Source organism: Alosa pseudoharengus, unplaced genomic scaffold (genome assembly GCF_046254945.1).
Source record: "Alosa pseudoharengus isolate Yale_2024_CS ecotype anadromous, Long Island Sound unplaced genomic scaffold, YU_APseudo_1.1 YU_APseudo_1.1_scf_7, whole genome shotgun sequence".
In the NCBI taxonomy this organism is placed as follows: Eukaryota; Metazoa; Chordata; class Actinopteri; order Clupeiformes; family Clupeidae; genus Alosa; species Alosa pseudoharengus.
Window position 1 is genome coordinate 8,034,790 of NW_027468859.1, and position 17,193 is coordinate 8,051,982.

Sequence of the window (17,193 nt, forward strand, 5' to 3'; positions counted from 1 at the left end):
ACAATTGCTAAAAGTCAGTAGCGAGAGAACAAGGTTGCACATCTACCTACCGTTGCCATGACCACAGTGGGAGAAGTTGTGTCAAACTCAAAACCTTGATCATCCCCGAATGTCTGGTCCTGGTCAGGGTCCTGATCCGGAAGCAAAGAAAAGAATTTGCAAATGGATCAGACGGGACTGAGAGCTGAGCCAGCGTCTGGACCCAGCTGTCCATGACAGACCCAAGGGCCGCTATATTTAGAGAGCCAGGGCTACATTAGAATATTGAGGTGCATGCCAAAAAGAAAAATAGATGAAAGCGCTTCAATTTATGCTCAGTAAATCAGCCTGATCAGACGAAAGGCCTGAAGATAAATAAGACCATCACTCAAATCATATCAACAGATGGAGAGAGGATGCAAGTCATATGTGAATATGAAAATAGAACAAATTATAAAAGAGTGTGATTATGGTGAGATCAGAATTAGTGAATCGACTTTCAATTAAGAATAAAAAAGATAGACAGACATGCCAAGGCAAATGTTGAAACGTCAGGTGGCCCATGAAATGAAATAGAAGTTGGTAGTTCAGTTCAGAGTTGCTGCAGAGTGGGCGAAGGACCAAGAACCAAAGAACCAAAGGGTGAAAAGAATAAGACAGAGGGCGGCTGCCCCTGAAGGAAGGAGGCCATGAGTAGCTGCCATCATCAGTGATAAAGGAAAGTGGAGGTGGAGATGGAGTGGAGCGTCCCAAAAAGAGAGGCCTATAGATGACCACCCCAAGAAGAGAAGTGGAGAACAGAGCAGCCACAGGAGAGACCTAGAAGAGCATCTCAAGAGCAGAAACCTATAGAGGAGCATCTCAAGAGGAACCTATAGAGGAGCATCTCAAGAGGAACCTATAGAGGAGCATCTCAAGAGCAAAAACCTATAGAGAAGCATCTCAAGAGGAACCTATAGAGGAGCATCTCAAGAGGAACCTATAGAGGAGCATCTCAAGAGGAACCTATAGAGGAGCATCTCAAGAGGAACCTATAGAGGAGCATCTCAAGAGCAGAAACCTATAGAGGAGCATCTCAAGAGCAGAAACCTATAGAGAAGCATCTCAAGAGCAGAAACCTATAGAGGAGCATCTCAAGAGCAGAAACATATAGAGGAGCATTGTAGCATCCCAGGAGAAAAAAGGGAGTAAAAAAGGAGAAACCTATAGAGGAATGTTCCAAGAGGAGAAACCTATAGAGGAATGTTCCAAGAGGAGAATAGAGGAGTGTTCCAAGAGGGGAAGCTTATCAATGAGCATCGTTGCATCCCGAGGAGAGTCCTTTAGGCTGGCCCTCTTCTTTGTTTACCTCAGCCACACTGCCCGTCAGTGTTCCAGAAGATGACGAGTGGATACTTCCTTCATCGTCCTCCTCATCTTCATCTTCACCATCATCAGAGGGTCCATAAAAAGAGGTTCCCATAGATCCCTAATTCATAGTCCCCATAGCAATACGAGTTAAGTCAGCTTTTGGATTATCTACCCGCAGTGCTGCCTAGTTATAGAATAACTTTCATGACACTGGATGGCCCTGTTTTTAGATTTGATATCAATGGGCAAGAATAACATAAAAGCCAAGTATATCATTTTATGTCAGCAGTTCTGCCGAAGCCTGCACGTTTGATCAGTAAAGTCTGGTATTTGATCTAACCGCCATGTAATTTCAACTAATCCCTTTCCCACACTATTAAAAAAACACATGGACTGATGAATCACTTAGCTGTACGTCTGGAGCGTTTAGCTGTACAGAAAGCCATACTCTTTATATGGTGGTGTGAGCTCAACTCACCAGAGCACCGAGAGAGGGGAGAGCTTGATGGGAGGACATTGCTGCATCGAGGCCACTAAGATGATGACTGAAGTCCATGGACAGCCCGAGTGCTTCCTGCAGATTGATGACATAAACTCATCTGTCTCAGAATACATTGCATACATTGGAGGAGCGGATATACAATCAAGTTCTATCTACTTAATATTTAATGAAACAATGACAACAATGTATTTATCATATTATTTTAAAATCTACTTTGGGTTAAGGTTTGTATGTTATAATGCATAATTACAATAAAAACATTTAACAATGCATTATATACAACTAAGTACAATAACGCTTACATATCCACTCAATAAAAACGTTTTAATTTAAGGACTGCCTTGGTCTGAAGACTTTTCTTCTTTCCTTTTTTTCTTTTGTATTATTAATTCCTTAAAAATGCAGGTGATCCTTCATCAGAATTCACTATCAACCCAGAAGAGATATAAAGCATATGAGACCTACTTTATTAATCATTTATGACATCTGCATAATGTTCCAAATTGTGCTTCCCATAGACCCCAACTCTCCTCTGCCCCTCAACCCATCTGAATCTTCCCCTTTCTTTCCTCAGATTTCCCAGGCACTTCAAAGAGATGGGAGAGATGCCCTTCAGTCTAAGGACACACCGGATGATTACAGCAGTCTTTATGAGGGAACAGATACAGCCGGGAGTAGTAAAAAAGACAGAAATAGAACTTTTATATATCAAGGGTGAGAAGGCAAGAGAGCAGCTGCTTTGAGTCTGTTTCTAAGCATCCTACTGATTTATGTTAACCGTTTTATAACGCTGCATCACACTATTCATCCCCTATTCCTACTATAAAGAAGTAATTACAGTGATTGAAAACATAAACGCAACATGGAACCATCTAGATGATTCTACAGTAACAGTTCTAAAGGATATCAGTCAACAAATTGCAGCCGACTTGGGTTGGATATGGCATGACTGGTGCAGGTATGAATTTGTGTACAGCATTTAAGAGAAGCAAGCTAGGTGTAGGAGCTACATGATCTTTTATTTTAGTTTATGAAACAGGGAACCAGTACTTGACAAGTTCCTTTAATACCCTTGCTCAGTGTGTTTGTGACAAAATATGGAAAGTGTAGAGGGCTCAAAATACCAAGGCACTGGACTCTCAACAGTGTATCAAAATATTTTATAAAATACAGTTGCCACGTCATGTATGAAAATAAAATACTGTATTTTTGTATTTTGACAATAGAGTATGAAATCACTTTGCAAACCTCCCATATCTGTCCAGTACACTGACTGTTGATTAAGTGGACAGTGTTTGAGAGCAACAGCTTTTCTCTGTCTAAGAGACATGTCATCAATCTGCAAACAGTCACCAGATCAACTGGTGCCTAGCCTAAATACTGTATCAGAGATGTACTCAAAGTCACAACTGAACTTGTCAAGTGGTACAAACTAATCACAGAACCTACTGAGAGCCACAGCAGTTCTATTACCTTCAAACTCATGGTACACTCACATGTAACACAGAGAATGAAGTCTCGGACATTGTCAATGCATGCCCAGAATGATTGATATTGCACTGTGTACAGTAATGCTGTTGATCAGGTAGGAACATGACCCTTATAGCTGGTTTTTAACTAACTGGGTACCATCTAAGTGCTAAATGGTGTTATATTGACACAAAGGGGCATAAATATGATTTTTTTCAATGTGTTGCTTTAGGTGAGCAATGTTGCAAGGCAACCACATAACTGGTTTCAAGTGTTCCGATTGGATAATCATGTTAAGTTGCCCAATATCAAAGGGAAGGTGCCAGGACAACAATACCCAGGAACATTGAACAACAACATTGCTCAAAGAGGTGCCTTGTGTATCATCAGCTTTGGAGGACACATACATTTCACAGGATCATCTTCCTGAATTCCAATATTCTGATCAAAACAAGTCTGGCCACCAGTCAGAGGCAACATTCATTTGTTTTGACCTTTTATGATCATCACATCACCAAAAGCATTGGTTTTACCAAAAAATATTTGGCAGTATTTACTACAAAAATACACACCTATAAAGTGTTTTTAATACCTAAATACGCAGCCATTTTCTTCAACCCTATTGTTTAATTTGTATCCTCCAAACTTGAGGAGGGCTATATTAATTTGTACCCTGCAGACTTGAGGCCGGGGCCATTTTAATTTGTACCCTTCAGAGTGGAGGCTGGGGCCATTTTAATTTGTACCCTTCAGAGTTGAGGCTGGGGCCATTTTAATTTGTACCCTTCAGAGTTGAGGCTGGGCCCATTTTAATTTGTACCCTTCAGAGATAAGGCTGGGGCCATTTTAATTTGTACCCTGCAGATTTGAGGGGGGCCATGTTGAGAACTTGCCTCCAGCCTGGCGCTCTGCTCCTGGGTGTGCTGCTCCAGCTCCTGCAGGGGCTGCTGGAGGGTCTGGGCTCGCTGGAAGACGACGAGGGTGTCCTCTGCACCACGGGGCAGCCCTAGACCCAGTCGGCAGTGCTCGATCTCCGACACAGTCCGCCTCATGGAGCAGATGTTTTCCAGAATCACCTGGAGAGGAACACGGAATGGTGAGGTGGGCCCATGGAACACTTGACCTTTGACCCATCTATACACCTAAGCTAAGTTCCCTAAAAGCCCTTATCGAGCTCAGTGCAAATCAAACCAGCTAATAGGCTAACTGAAATAAAACCATGCCAATCTCTAGGTATGGTGAAGGGTATGTGATGATGTGGGGCTATTTTAATTCCAAAGGCCAAGGGAACTTTATCAGGATGCATAGTATCCTGGATCCATGAAATAACTGGCCTTTAAAAATAAAAATCTGCCTGCCTCTATTGGAATTTAACATAGGGGTGCCAATACTTATGACTCCTGTATTTTAAGGAAGAACATTTATTTATGTATGATACATTATTTATTCACAAAGAAAATTGGTTTCCTTAAATGTTGGATATTTCCTCATTTTTTTAATTAAGGCATTAAGATCAATTTCCAAAAGATGATTTTATATTCCTCTTTTTAGTCAACTTTAGCAGAGGTGCCAATAATTCTTGAGGGTACTGTATGTTCCAATGGCTCCACAGGTACAGGTACTGTAGAGCAGCAGGTAGAGACATCCAAGATCAATTGTTTGATAACCAAGGAACACACATACTGATGTGAAATCTAAATACCGATATGTGGTGGGCAATTCCACGGAAAATGGACTTTTTGTCACATCCATAACGCCAGTGAAATGCCTTGGCTTTTGTATGATGTGAATGATAACATTCATTGTTTGTGCATTTTTTCTCATGTACATTCTTCAGCCAAAAATAGCAAATTCTCAAATTTCATGTAATCATTCACATCATACCATACCATCACATTTTATTGGCGTTATGGATGTTACAAAAAAACGTAATTTTCCATGGAATTGCCCTGGTAGCACTTTATAATGAGATGTTATGAATAAATCACCATATTACCAAATTGTTAATTAATTCAGAATTGAATGTGAATGCCTGTGCTACAAATACGTGTAAATTGCACACCTAGAACTACTATCATTCTTTGTGTTCTCTTATGCTTTTAATGACAGCTGTTTTGTAGTGAGGCTTTTGCGAAATGTGCATGTGAATTTGATGTTGCTCACCTGACAGTACTGCAGCTGCTCATTCCCAGATGCGTTCTCTGTGTCCATGCTGGACAAGATGGCGTTGATCTTGGTGACGTTCTTCTCCATGGTTTTCACTTCTGTTTCAATGGCATCCACCTCCTATGTATGAGGAGAAGCATCAATCATTCCAGCTCAGTAAATGTCCTGATATTACTGATACAACACAGAAATGCTTCCACAAGGGACCTCACATATGCTTGATATAATGCTAAACAGAAAAAAATGCTAATGATTTATCTAAATGAACTAACTGATATAACATTATGATTTCTTAATGTACAATATTTACATTAATTTGTGTTAGTAAATGAATAATCATCATCAACCGTGATGCAATGTAAGGCATTAATCATAATTTTACAGTACATAAAAGTATAGTGGTTTACCTCAGCAACGTGTAGAAGTTGGGCGTGAGGTTCCATGATGCTTTGCTGCATGTGTGTGACTTTGTGGATGGCCTTATTTAGGCGCACCTGCATGGCGTCTGTGTCACACACTGGCGAGATCTCTTGCATGACGGGCAGAAAGGCGTCCAGCGCTGCCCGGATTCGCTCAGAATCCTCTAGAACCATCTGGACACACGCCACAAAGTACTCTTTCAGGTCAACATAATTCCTTATAAACAGGCGTAGGAACATCACTTTTTTGTAATCAGGCGGAATTGATTTGAAGTTGAATTAAAGACAAAGGTATGTTGGCCCAGAAGGGTCATACATAATTTACATTTCAGAAAATAAAAAACATTTTATATTCTGAAATGTAAATGATGTATGACCCTTCTGGGCCACCGTGCAAATGGGAACCCTGTGGATTTGACCTTCCTCTGCACTTCATTGCTATCAACAGCTGCAAGTCAGTGACCACTTTGCCAGTTATGAGGTCTACACACTTTACACTACAATTGTGTATTAGTATGAAGAGAATCAACTACCTGCAGATCAATCATAAGGATTTAGCATTAAAACAAACACCCAAATCCTGTATGTCGTGGTTGTGCGTGAGAAAGCTGGGCAGGGCTGGGCTGACCTGAAGCGAGACGGCATGGCCGTGCAGACACTTGGCACTGGTGTACGTGCAAGGTGTGTTCAGCCACGACTTTGCCTCCTCCTGCCAGTGGGTAGCGCTGTTGAGCAAGTCCTCGTACTCCTGAAGACAGGCTGGGATCTGTATGGAACAGCAGGACAAACACTGTGTCAGAATGGTGGACCTCCAGCCAGTTTCCAACAATATGGCTTTATAATGCAGATGTGGATGTTTTGAGACATTTCAACTGTCTCAAAACATCCACATTATGTGCAATACAGGCTATATGATTAAGTAATACACTATAAATATATTTATGCCTACAGTATATTTCATTCTGTATGTACAGTATATACTAGTTGATGGTGTATTCTGGTGGGACTTAAGATGGAAAGTCTCTGTTTTTATATGCAACTTGGTGGTATATCCTGATGGAACTTCTGGTAGGAAAACCTAAGCATCCTGGGAGATGTAGTTCCACTCACCCTGCTAAGGAAGGCTGTCCTTTGCTCTGCCTGCTTGGAAATCGTCTGGTAGAGTTGCAGGGGGTCTGTGAGATCGTCCATGAGGGTGTGAGCCTGGTCAGGCTGCTCCATGGCCACCTCCTGCACCTCGGCCTCCAAGACAGCCAGATGCGAGTGCCAGCAGTCCAGCTCGTCCCACACACGCTGCACACACACACACACACATACACACACACACACACACACACACACACACACACACATACATACATAGCACAGTTTTCAGAGTTTCCACAGTTTGAAATTTGAGTGAAATTTGAATTTGCCCTGCAGGTCGATCTGGAAAGGAGCCCATTGACAATTCTAAACTTCCCGTTTTACCACTTCCAGGGGCTTAAATCAGTCGTGAAATTAAACTTATATTTACATTAAAGTCTTATCAAATCATTTAAAAAAGTGCAGCAAACATATCTGTCTTGTAAATGAAGGTTTTAAATGCAGTAATTTACTAAATTTCTGAAAAAATTCCAAAGATTCGGAAAAGGACGTCAATGAGCTTATTCAAATCTGCTAACAGGTCTGTCTGGGTTCACCCAGTCTAGCTCATGGCATGACAGGAATGAAGATTCACTCTCACTTAAAGAACAGGAATAGTGAGGGGTATTTCTAAAACTGGAAACATACACTAAAAATATTTGCTGATTCAACTGAGTCGAGTCATCTTTTTCAATATGTGTGCAGTAAACACTAAGCACAACTTAACTTCAAATCAAAGTAACATGATGACTTGATTGGGATGAGTCATTTTTACTCATCCCAATATGAGTTAATTACAATAAAATGGTGAATTACTTTTTAAGGCAGCAATCAGCTCCTGAATCAACCTGTCTCTGATATATGATGCAACATCCAATTCAACTGGATTCATATAAGGGACCAGATCATCTGACATCTAACAGCAACTGAATTAGTGATAATACTGATATTGAAGTTCACAGAGAAGCAAACCCCACACTTACCTTCAATGTGCCTTCGGCTCCTGCCACAGAGGTGCTGCTTTGCTGGAGCAGGTCCTGCACCTTCCCCAGACCTGCAGTGACCTCTCTGGCCTGGTCACTCAGCCTGTGCTGGGGTTGGGGACCACTCTGCTGGGAGGCTGCTGCTGCTGCTAGCTGCAGCACACACAAAAATGGGCAGAACTACTTAATGCAAAGCTATCTAGGGACGCTAAAATCCATCTTGACAGACCCAGCTGAAGACCCAGCTTCAGTCTCCCATGACTGATTTGAGATTTTGGCCTGCAGCTTAGCTGAAACATGACGTCACTCACTTGCAAAGCACAAATACTACACAAAGAGTATAGAGATGACATGAGCAGATACGTTTGTTGATACCTTGTCTTCCACTTCCTGCAGGGAGCGACTGACTTCCTGTAGAGGAGCCTGGAGATCCTGAGGAACCTCCTGGTAGCGTTTCTTTACTCCCTCGATGATCACCTCCAGTTTAGCTCGCTGACTGCCCAGTTCTAACTTGGCCTCCTGGACAAAAAAGGACAAATGAACAAAGAACATAAACAAATTGGTATATTTTACCCCCACACCCATACAAACAAACACAAATACATACACACAAACTGACATAAACACAAACAAACACAAATACACATACACACACACACACACACACACACACACACACACACACACACACGCGCACGCACGCACGCACAAGCACACACACACACACACACACACACACACACACACACACACAAGGTCAAGATGATCTTTGGTTGTGACGCCACAGTTGGATGTGGATGTGCTGTAAATAGACCCAACCAGCCCCAAGATGCATCTATTGAGAATGCCAATGAAATAACTAACCAACTGCTGTGCACCAAAGTCTGATGAGAATACAGGAACTTGAAGTCCTTTGAAAACACATCACTACAACCCCTAGGTTGCATTCAAAAAATATATTTCAAAGTTATTCAAAGTAATTTCCTTCTCAAGCAATCTGTATTTCTTTCAGTGTAGAACTGAAGATGATGCAGAAAAAATATCTTCCAGAGTAAATTTTCAGCTGAAGAAACTGAGAGTAGTATTTGATTTGATTTGATTTGAAATGTGAGACTGTACAGTATGTATTCTAGGGGAAAAACAGGAGGAGGTGCTTCCTGTATTAAACATAAGAGAGGCGATCTGACTGTTCCAATCAGAGGCTGAATTTGAATTGCATTAGGACCCAGGGGATCTCCTCCAATCAGTATGGAACGTGACATTCAACATATACAATGTACAGGCAAGTTCCAGCCCAGAGAGGACTGATTCAATTACATGCACATGCGAATGACCCCTAAGTGACTTGGGACTTGGGTGGTTGAGTGAACAGTGAAGGCTTATCTTACTGATGTTGCTCCTGGTGTCACATTCAAAAGCAGCCTGAATGAGTAGTTGATATGTTTTTTTCAGACCCCAAACTCAAAATATGCAAATCCTGCTTTTCACATTTATCTATAATGCCGACATGGTCTCCTTTGTAAGAATTCCTTCTCATAATTCTCAGCATTGTGTTCATAGGTTGCCCTTTACTTTCCTAGTTTTCTAAAAAAAAGGTATATTTTTGTTGATATATAGTTTTATTGAATTATATATAGAATATAGTTTTACTGATCTTGATCTTAGATTTTTTGCAAATTGTCAAGTTTTTAATGTATGCATTAGTGTGAGCCAGAAGACTTTTTCTACAACTATGCGGTTCGGACCAGAAGAACTCCTTAACGGTTTTGTTCAGAGCTGAAAATGCAACTGTGTTTGAAAGAGGACAGATGTAGGTTGCTAGTGACAAAATATTAGCTTTCAGTATGGTACAATGTCTTTGTAAACAAAAAACAAAAACGCTGTTCCTAGAAGGTAGACATTTAGATTTCACCATTGCATCTGTTGTAGAAGATATCGACAGTGCAATAACTTTAAAAAACGACCAGAAAACAATGTTAAGGCAATTATGGAGAAGAAGGATGGTTCGGGTGTTCTTTCTACAGGATTCACCCCCTGTATCGATTGAAACATGACTCATAATCACATCCCAATGGAGCAGTAGCAGACTCACATTCTGACTACAATTTGAGTATGACGACGTCAGGCTAATCCTTTCCTGTGGTCAGACTGTAAGAGATCACCAACCTGTGCATGAGGGGCATCATGGTGGGCCTTCGGGAGCGGGACCAAGGATGCCACCCTCTGCCGTACGGCGTCTATCTCCTCCAGGTCTCGGCCTCGCTCCTGAATCTCCGTCAGTGCCGTCCGTCGGACCAGCATGCACTTCTCTCTAAGCCTGTGGTGGTGGTGGGCAAAGGCATGAGCAGGGTCACAACCTTATCTCAGAAACAGTTGTGTCCAATAATGAGAGCATAAAGAGCTCTGACCCTGGCTGTAGCAAAGCCTACAGCCTACAGTGCTGATAGTGCAAAGTGAGTTTGTGTGTACATGTGTGTTTGAGAGTTTGCGAGCAAGAGCAACAGAATGTTTTCCCTCTTAGCTTGTTTTGACCATATTTGAGTGGAGAAAATTGCACGAAATTGAATTACATTGAGAGTAACTGAGTCCGTGAATTAGCGAGAGAGTGTACGTGTGACAGAGATAGAGAGAGAGAGAGAGAGAGAGAGAGCAAAAGAGAGAGCAAGCAAGATAAAGTGAGAGGGGATTAGAAAGATACAGAAAGATTATGTAAAATATAGAGAGAAATGAGTGAAAGAGAAAAACCAGAAAGAAAGCTGAATGAAATTATGATGAAGTAAGAATCAGTGAAACAGAGACTGACAGGGAGGCTACACCGGGCACATAACTAAAGCATTCTGTTCACGTAGAGTCTGCTGCAACAATTAGCTGCTACTATAATCAATGGAACTGACTAAACAAGACATGATAGCAGCATTCATTCGAAAAAATTAGACTAGTCTTCTAATCTTCTAGTCTTCTTCTAAAACAAGTTTTACGCTCCACGATTGAAGCACTTCAGTTGCGGAGCCGGTGTAGCCCGAGCCTAACTCCCCCCGGTGCAGTGTGCTTGCTGTGCATCTCCCTACCCCCTGCAGTGGCTCTGGAGGTTCTGCAGCTCCTGGCAGATCTGGACGGGCTTGTGCGGGTCGCGGCAGGCGCGGGGGCCCAGGAGCCGGCCGATGAGGGCCTGAGAGGAAGCCAGGGCCTGCTGCTCGCGGTCCAGCCACTCCTGCTGCAGCTCCGTCAGGGCCAGCAGGGCCCGCAGCTCGTCCAGGGAACCCCTCACCGCGGCGGGGTCGGACAGCTCCCGGCTCAGGCCTTCCAGGGCCAGGCTACACCTCTCCATCTGGGCAGGAAGAAAGCAGCAAAGAGGAGCAAAGAGGAGAAGCATGGTGATTTTTTCCACTGTGAGGACCGAGATATGGTGACGTTTTGTTGAGCTTGAAGCTTATTAATCAGACTGCTACTTGTACTTGTACTTGTACTTGTGTGTACACACACACACACACATCATCAAAATGTTAATCTCGTCTTTTGCACCTTTATAAGTAAATATTTGAACGTTTGTGTGCTCCAGACAACTTCTTCTCAGACAGACTCAACTACAACACCCTCTAATAAGATCTAGAAATCCAACATGGTGTCTCCTCCATCACTCACACTCAGTGAGGCGTCCTTCCACTCCTGGTCTCTCTGCACTGAGCGCGCTCGCAGGACCCCGACGCGGCGCTTGAGCAAGGCCCACTGCCTCCAGAGCAGCGGCAGGCCCAGCTCCGCCCGCACTCCACAGTCCAGCGGCAGCGACGGGCAGACCCCCCTCAGTTGCTCCAGCCGACCAGCCAGGCACCACACCTCCTCTTGCAGGACCTGGGGGGGGGGGGAGGGAGAGAGAGAGAAAGAGAGAGAGAGAGAGAAAGAGAGAGAGAGAGAGAAAGATTTAGTTGAATTAGAGACCACCTACACATAGAGACAGGCAGATGTAATAACAAAAAATGGCTACCTAGAAACATGAATACCCATAAGGGAAACATTTCTATTAATATAGTTATTACTGCTTTTTTATAAAAACAATATCATTGTATAGTTGATACCTAAAATGTTATACCAGTAGATTTGGCAACAATTACTTTATTAATTCATGCCAATAAAGCATCATTTGATTTGATTCTTTTGATTGGAGAGAGAGAGAGCATTTTCATCTTTTCTTATTTTGGTATTTTAGTATTGATCTCCCACAAACAAACACACACAAGCAAGTGAGGTGTTGTGAGTGGCAAGTGGCACACACACACATACGGGGATAATTTATCAAAATACTTTATAGATGTGCATTTTTGTAGTTCAAAAATACTGCTAAATAGTGATGACATCATAAAAGTGCAAAATGAATGTAGCCTCTGACTGGTGCTAACTTACTAATTTGCCCAGACTATTGAGATTCAGGAAGATGATACAGTGTAAGATGAGTAAAGCGTAGGTTGCTCACACACTCAATACACTCCCTCTCTCACACCAACCCACTCAATCAACTTGATCACACACAGAAGTTTGCCGTTTTTGGTAGAACTTGCTATGTTGTTGTGCAATGTTCCTGAGTATTGTTGTTCTGGCACCTTCCCTTTGATATTGGGCAACTTATTATTTTTTTGAAAACTTTAATCATCACTATTAACATAATCATACAATCAGAACACATGGAACCGGTTATGTGGTTGCCCTGCAAGATTGCTCCAAAATGCCCCTTGGCGTCAATAGAACACCATTTACAGTAGCGCTTAGATGGTACCCAATTAGTTAAGCACCAACAAAAAGGGCCATGATCCTACCTGATCAACAGTGTTACACAGTGCAATATCAATCATCCTGACAATTGCATTGACAATGTCAGAGACTTCATTCTCTGTATAATGTGTCAGTGTACCATGAGTTTGAAGCTGTTATTTTAAGGTAATAGAACTGCATTTGGTTGCTTTAAATCCACATTCTGTGGCTCTCAGTAGGTTCAGTGGTTAGTTTGTACCACTTGACGTTACAGTTGTGACTTTTTGAGGATATCTCTGATAGTATAGTATTCAGGCTTTGAGATGTAACAGGCAGGTCAGCAGTTGATCTGATGATTTTGCAGATTAAAAATACATATATGGAGAGTAGGGATTCCATGCTCCCTTTAAAGAGTACTTTTAGTATTTTGAAAATACAAAAATACAGAATTTTATTTTGATACATAGCGTGGCTACTGCATTTTGTAGTTTATTTTGATACACTTAAACTTAGGGTATTCAATATCCTATTTTCAATACAAATACATTTGTATGTACTTTGGCCCACCATTGCACACATACACTATATCAGGCCTCTTAGTCAAGTCAAGTCAAGTCAGATTTATTTATAAAGCGCATTTAACATGCACATAGTGCAATCCACTCTTAGGGTATTTCAATCTCATGTTTTTGTTGCACATCATGTTTTTTTTAGAAGCGCATTGAAATTAAACACAAAGAAACACGTACACACACACACACACACACACAAAGTTGTCCACTGAGATAACAATATTATAAAATGTACTGCATCAGAATAAGGGGACACTCAGCACACCTTTGCCTTGTCCTGTTGTTCTACACATTCTTCAAATGACGTGGCTTTCTGCAGAAGGCACTCATTCAGACGCGTCTCAAAGTTCTGGAAGAGCTTGTGTAGCTCCACGTGCTTCTTCCTGTGAATACTCTGCTCTTCAATGTACCTACGTGGAGGAAAAATATATTTAGTTCTATATTTGAAAGACTAAGCAGGCTTTATTTTTTTTTTCTTTTGCAGATAAATAAAGTCGTCAGTTACCATTATGCCTATTATGAGTGTTCCCTACCTAGAACAGCTAATAAATACAGCAGCTTATTAGACCATTAGACCATTAGGCCATTATTAGCCTTTCATAGTGATGTCTTGTGCTTGTGTATCTAATCACTTCACTGCATGCACAGTGGAAAATACTCAATAGTTAATTTCCAAAAATAGTAAATTCATAAGTTGTTAGGAAAAAATTATAACTTAGCTAAAAGGAACATGCACATTTACTTGACAACACTTCTCAAAGGGCTGACAGTTATGATCATGCCGTAGCCAAGAACCCTCAAGGCTATAGTTCTTTGAATAACAATTTCAGAAAAGGCAAACAAGTATGAAAATAGTCTTTCTGAAGAACCATTTTTCACTTGATGTAAAGGTTCAACACAAAGTCATGGTTATTTATGGAACCAACCATATAGTGATGAAAATACCCATTTAAGCACCTTTATCTTTTAGAATATAACTCATTTATGACTCTGCTTACTTCTTCAAAGTCTCTGTCCTCAGCTGACCCTGGGCCTCCAACATGGCCTCCCTCACTAACAGCAGACTCAGGACCTGGATGTGAAGCTTCTGGGTTTCCACGGTGGAGAAGCAGGTCTGCTTGGGCACCAGGTTCCCCAGGCGGTCCATTTGAGCCTTGAAGCTGTCCTTGAGGGAAGCCACGGTCTGCTGGGTGGCTTTCAGCTCCTCTTGGCAGTCTCTGGTGCCAGTCAGGTCTAACAAGAGCCTGGGCTCTGCGTCGTCCAGGAACCTGACAGCTCTTTGGACTGACCACTGATAGTCTTTGAGAGCCTCCCAAGCCTGAGACAGATTGTCCTGCACACACAGCATCATGAGTAATGAATATACCACACAATACAACATTATGTGGTCAAGAAGGGAAAACACAAAGTCTACCATATAACACCACCAGTACAAGTACTTTAGCAATTTTTCAAAGCGACTAACAAACAGCCAGCAGTGGTCTGGAATGAAGCCCAAGATAACTGCTTGGACTAACCACTAACTGCCAAACCACCAAACAACCATTCACCTGCTGACCAAACCACATTTACCAGATGGTATTACCCAATGATGACTTCAATTCTTGCACTATCAATTAAGTAAGTATTGTAAACTTTTTTACGCTATATTTTTCACAGACACAAAATGTTTTACTGGAAATCATAAAATTGAAAAGGATAGGAGACGCAGGAGTCTTAATACATATACTGTAGATTATCAATTGAACTAGAAGAACCCATTTCACTTTAGAGAGCTTACCATTCTAATATTGCAATCTCTGGAGATCTTTTTTCCGTAGTGAGACAGTTCTCTGAGAGCCTCCTCTTCAGCTCCTCCCCTATGCTCTAGAGCCTCCAGCACTCTTAGTCCGCTCTCCATACTCCTCTGAAGCGCCGAACACTTCTGCAACTCCCTCACTATGGCTTGCTCGTTTGGATCGAGGCAGGCAGCTCGCTGAAGCTCTTGTCTGGCTTTATGGAAGACATTAGCGATGGCTGTGAGATCTGCCGGGCAAGCGAGTCCGTCTAACAGCTTGTGCTCTACGCTGCAAAGTTCATTGTGAGTGGTCAGCTCCCAGGAGGCCAGGCTCTCCAGCGTCCGGTGGATTTTCTGCCGCTCGGACGTCAGCTGAGACGGGTAGACGTCTCCCGAGATGGCCTCCAGCTGATCAGCAGCCTGCTGACACTGCTGCTTCACCAGGGGGAGCTCCATCAGTAGGGCCCTGCAGACCTGCAGCCTCTCTCTCCGGTCCACCGTCCGGTCACTCGTCTGAGGGATCCCCTTCTTCACCACCTCCCTGGAGTCCTCCATTCGCTTCCTGTAGTTCAGGTACTTCTCATGTTCACGGGCTTGGATGTCGAGCATCCTTGCCTTGGCCTGCAGGGTGTGGATGGTCTGCAGCAGCCCCTTCTTCTGCGACTCCTGGCAGTGTTGAAGCTCTTGCACATGGCACTGGTACTCAACCAACATGTGCCTCAGTGGCTCAACGGCAGATAAAGAGGCACTAGTCACCGGGAACCTTTGTCTCTCCAGGTCCATGGATATCTGCTTAATGCTCTTCTGGATGGTGGCCAGCTCTTCAGCTGTGGTCTCCTGGGCATGAAGTAGCTCTTCAAGCTCCCAGCAAGCAGCTCGCTCAGAGCTAGCCACCCCTGAGACCTCTGCTTGTAGGATTGTAAGCCGGTCAATGAGATAATGGCTCTCTCCAATGCTAAGGTCGGGAATTATAATGGAACATTGCTCCAGGAGGCCTTCAATGACAGCAGTTTGCTTTTCGGCTTCTTTCAGGGTAGTGCTATGCCATTGTAGTCCAACCTTCAAGTCTGCTACGCTTGCCTTTAGCTTTGAATCTCTGGTCCTGCTACCTTCCTTCTCGATGTGGGCCACCAACCAGGTACTGACTTCTGAAATCTGAGCCCACATTTTCTCTCTTGACTGTTGAGCCTGGTTCACCTCTTCAATTGCATGAGTGATCTTTTCTGAAATTACTTGATAAGTATCCTCTAAATCCTCCAATAAAGATAACATCACTGAAACATCATCTTCCCTCAGGCCTAAGAGCAAGGCCTTCTGTTCCTCCACCACAGATGTGACTTGGCTTTGCCTGGCAGAAACCTCTGACTGGAGCCTCTTAATGTTAGTAAGCTGGTGGTGGGCATGTTCAGAGAACAGAGCTACTTTTCTCCTTGCTTCGACTTGTTGCTCTACGTGTTTAGCCCACGGAAGAAAGTTCTGAACTACTTCTATTAGTTTAGCTACTGAAGAGTCACTCACAGAGGTGACATTGCTGAGGAGCTGTTCTTGAGTATGATCCAACTGTGCCTTCAAGTGCAGCAGGACTTCTTCCATCTCATGCTGTTCCTTCTTCCCGAGAAAGTTTTGGTTGAACGCTTCAAAAATCCCAACAAGGTTGAAGTACTGCTCATTAGCAGTGGTTAGCTCTGAAGCAGTCACAGTGAGCTGCACGGCCATCTGGCAATCTGAGAGTGGTGTTGAGGACTGCAATGAATCCATGGAGGTGTGGATATTCTCCAGTTTGCATTCTAATTCCCTGGCCTCTTGAAGCACAGCAGACGTCTCTATTGTACAAGCAGTGGCATGCCTTAGGGTTCTGTCTGCGGTCCCCTGTAATATCTGCCACCCCTCTTGAAGGCCTTCTACCTGGGCAAGGAGTGCTACCGGTCCATCTGCCTCACTCAGGTGGGCAGACACCTGGCAGCAGGTTTGTAGCAGTTCTCCTATCTTGTCCTTCTCTTGGTCCATAACCTTCAAGAATGTCTGCAATTTTTCTGCTTGAATGGAGGTGCTTCCCAAATTATCCCTGATACAAAGGGAGAGAAAGACATCAGAGGAATTTCATTAA

General features: G+C 42.9%; 1 protein-coding gene across 1 annotated transcript in view; it reads right to left on the reverse strand.

Moving 5' to 3' along the window:
• Positions 1 to 17,193, reverse strand: part of syne2a (spectrin repeat containing, nuclear envelope 2a) — a 140,948-nt gene that overhangs the window by 73,089 nt on the left and 50,666 nt on the right. Inside the window, 16 exon segments of the mRNA XM_076273191.1 lie at positions 51 to 131; positions 1,328 to 1,447; positions 1,808 to 1,903; positions 4,195 to 4,377; positions 5,465 to 5,587; positions 5,875 to 6,060; positions 6,515 to 6,652; positions 6,997 to 7,179; positions 7,995 to 8,147; positions 8,370 to 8,513; positions 10,161 to 10,311; positions 11,063 to 11,322; positions 11,637 to 11,843; positions 13,575 to 13,719; positions 14,308 to 14,642; positions 15,090 to 17,151. Of these exon segments, the coding sequence (XP_076129306.1) occupies positions 51 to 131; positions 1,328 to 1,447; positions 1,808 to 1,903; positions 4,195 to 4,377; positions 5,465 to 5,587; positions 5,875 to 6,060; positions 6,515 to 6,652; positions 6,997 to 7,179; positions 7,995 to 8,147; positions 8,370 to 8,513; positions 10,161 to 10,311; positions 11,063 to 11,322; positions 11,637 to 11,843; positions 13,575 to 13,719; positions 14,308 to 14,642; positions 15,090 to 17,151 (4,567 nt within the window).